Source organism: Pseudorasbora parva, chromosome 7 (genome assembly GCF_024679245.1).
Source record: "Pseudorasbora parva isolate DD20220531a chromosome 7, ASM2467924v1, whole genome shotgun sequence".
Classification (NCBI taxonomy): Eukaryota; Metazoa; Chordata; class Actinopteri; order Cypriniformes; family Gobionidae; genus Pseudorasbora; species Pseudorasbora parva.
In genome coordinates, this window is record NC_090178.1 from 34010124 (window position 1) to 34013524 (window position 3401).

At 43.3% G+C, this 3401-nt stretch overlaps 1 protein-coding gene across 1 annotated transcript; it reads right to left on the bottom strand.

Moving 5' to 3' along the window:
• Positions 1-365: 365 nt before the first annotated feature.
• Positions 366-2912, bottom strand: id4 (inhibitor of DNA binding 4). The gene is made up of 3 exons (XM_067449173.1): positions 2383-2912; positions 1890-1948; positions 366-978 (listed from the first exon to the last, which is right to left on the bottom strand). The coding sequence occupies exons 1-2, from the start codon at positions 2713-2715 to the stop codon at positions 1904-1906; spliced, it is 378 nt and encodes a 125-aa protein (XP_067305274.1). The 5' UTR covers positions 2716-2912; the 3' UTR covers positions 366-978; positions 1890-1903.
• Positions 2913-3401: the final 489 nt, after the last annotated feature.

Below are 3401 nucleotides of genomic sequence, written 5' to 3' on the forward strand. Positions count from 1 at the left end.
TTAATGTTTGCGCACTGGAATAATAGTACAACATGACAATATTCTGCACACATTTAGGCCTGGATTGCTTCTGTTACATCTCAGCTCACACAGGCATGTGCTATGAAATCATTTTCCACCTTTATGGAAAACACACTTGAGATTGAGGAAATCGGTGCAATCGTGTACAACTTCTCTTATGCTTGAATTATTGTTTAGAAATGTATATATGTATATATAAATCGCGATATAATAATATCCCATGCCTTCAGCGCCACAGTGATGTTAATGAAACCGTTTCTACCACAGGAATCCAAGTTTAATGCATGTTTCTAGTAACTGCGCTCACGGCTAATTCAATGGACAGAAAACGGAGCACGGGCGAATCGCTTTATGATGTGAGACCTTTATTAGCAGAACATCATGTAATCATTCACTACACTTATGTGAAAACACAATATTTACAGAACGAAACATTTTTCGATAAAAAATATTTTAGAATAATTACAATCAGCTGGTTGAACATATATTCTCTTACACGTACATTTATAGAACATCCTCCTTGTTATGTACAAGTCAACACTTATCGTAGTTCTTTACAATATTAAACAGCAGGGAAATCCCTGTTCAGCACAAATCACCTAACAATAGATGTCAGATGGTTTCATTTTGAGTCATAAAGCTTTACAGTCTGATGGTTTTTAGTAAAATTAGGTTTTAATCTGAGGTTATGTTCAAATTGAAATTTCAGTGGTGTGAAGGGGGGGGGGGGGGGTGGATTCCCTGTCCAAATTCAGACCCCCCCCACTGTGAGAGAACAGAATGGGCACAGGAGAAATCTGGCTGGCTTCACCGCGTCTTTGACAGCTGACGTTAAAATGTTTACATATTATGATTTAGTAGCTATTAGTTTCAGTGCTGCTCCCCTGCGATTGGGCCTGGTGTGTGTTGGATTCCCTGGTGAAGCTGGGCTTGGCTTTGGATGGGTTCAGTGCACACCTGTGAGAGAGGAATGAATAGAAGGGGTGTGTGAACTGTGCGCTCCAGACTGAGTGGCGCCACCGACAAAACAGAGGGCATGCTTGATCAACAACCCAAAACAAACCAGGTCAAACAACAAGAGCGGTGCTACACGGGGCCCGGGCCGCTAACCTCACACACACACAAACACACACATATATGCACCCGCTCCAACGCACTGCTGCGGGCCAAACGTCCCTGACGCTTCAGTCTGAAGCTACCGACTAACCCCCCTGTTAGCAAGACCACCACAAAGTGGACAGATATTGCGCAACTGGGTTCGAGCGGCTGCCAGGGTTACAGTCCACCCAGAGCGGAAAGCGCTACAAAAACCAGCATTCATATGAACAGGAATATTATGGTAATCACTTCTATCTATGCGTTTTTTACTGTCATGACTCTATTAATAATAGCCATTGCAGCTGCATGTACCGCCAGCTCTATTAGAAGTCTGTTACCCAATTATACTGACAGTTCAGCCCTGTTCTTTAGCTGGGAATTCTGGGTAATGAAAGGCATTTTTGTGGCTTGTCCCACTGCTGCATGTGTTTTAGCTTGTCTGCAATAGTCGTAATGCAGGCTGATTAAAACACTTGGTGTATTTGAATGTAGGTGTTTCGTCGCATTCAAAAAGGGCATTAGTTACTGATTTAGCAACCAATATTGTGGGAATGTATTGACTGCAAAACTCATTTATAATTAGTATAAATTCAGGAGACAATGATGGGAAATCATTTCAAGATACATACAAGCAGCATATTCCTGAAAGCCGAAGATGGGCTTTTCTTCAGACCCAGTGAGAATTCTCCAGCGTGTCGGAAGAAGAAGCATCACACATAACCGTACATGAGCCCTTTGAGAATATTTCATATCGAACTTTATGTACTCACCGGTGTGCAACGTTTCAGCGACACAAAATTGAGTCTTCCTTATTGACACCCGTCGTCCTCTGAAAGCAAAGGAAACAGGTGCGTTCATTCTCACTGCGGCTAATGGGGAGGTGACATGAGGGCCACAATAACCATCAGTAAAAGCTATTGTACATGGAGTCAATTAAAATAATGATGATCATAGAGGTGATAATATATACGAAATATGCATATACACACAAAGGTTTAATTATAATACATTTCTGTAAGATGATATATTATATTTGCAGGCTAAATAAGATTTGATAGATGAACAAAACTGAACACTGAGATCAAATGAAATTGTTTTAGCATTTTGGCAAAGAACAAGGAAACACAGCCCCCCAGCAGACAGCATCATATATGTGGTTTGGTGCAGTTAGAAACATAGAAACACACACTATTGTCACTTCCGTGGGTGATGGCTACTGTGCACAGCCATTATCCGCACAGTCTTTAAGTGAATGCTTCTTACCTGCTCTGTGTTGATTTGTGTGAGAGGGGTCCGTGTGGAGGCGGGTGGGCTCGTCTGTTTCAGGAGAGCCGGGTGCGTCTCCAACGCCAGCTGCAGGTCCAGGATATAGTCAATGACATGCTGGAGGATCTCCACTTTACTGACTTTCTTATCCTGCGGAATAGTGGGCACCAGGCGCTTGAGTCGGCTGTAGCAGTCGTTCATGTCGTACTGCAGGCAGAAAAGATCCTCCTCTTCCATTTTGCAGCGGCTGCGCTCCGACAAATAACGCAAGGAGAGCTGACTGCAGCCAGAAGAAACCTTGTGAGGGCGAACCGGTGCGCTGGCCTTCATTCTAATAAATAAAACCACAAAGAGCTGAAAACAACGACAAACGTTCGCGGGACGCAACAAGAGGTTTCGTGTAAAAACGCAATTTAGTGCAGGCAAGAAAAGGAGAGCAGTTCTATCCTGACCACATCTCCTCTCTGAGTGTGAGCGCACGGTGTAAAACAGCGGAGGAGTTGAGGCTGGTCATATATAGAGGAAAAGGGGAGGCGCCACCCGCTCGAGCTTTGACAGTCCTGCGCGAGGAGAAACCGGTCAGTCACGAGCACCCGTGATGATGGAGCAGCGCGCGACCTGTAACTGCGGAGGGGCTCGAGCGCACACAAGAGGCTGCTGGGGGTGTGTGTTTATCCGCGTGTGGATGTATATGTGTGTGTGTGTGTGCGTTTACAAAACCGAAATAGTGAAAATGATAGCTAAAAATAAAATAAAAAATAAATAAAAAATTCCGTCGCTATAATAATTAACAAACACCATTTCAGTGCTTTTAAACAACATGAGGGATACCGGGCCAAGTTGTCAACAATAGGAGGCAGTATCTCGGATCTCAGTAACACGTTTTTATTTTCAAATTCTAATTATGAAAATGATACCTAGAAGTGGTTTTGTAGGCCTAGGTTGATTTCAATCACCTAGTTCAAAACCCCCTTAAATTATTATTGGGGTAGGCTATTATATATTGGGAATTCTGT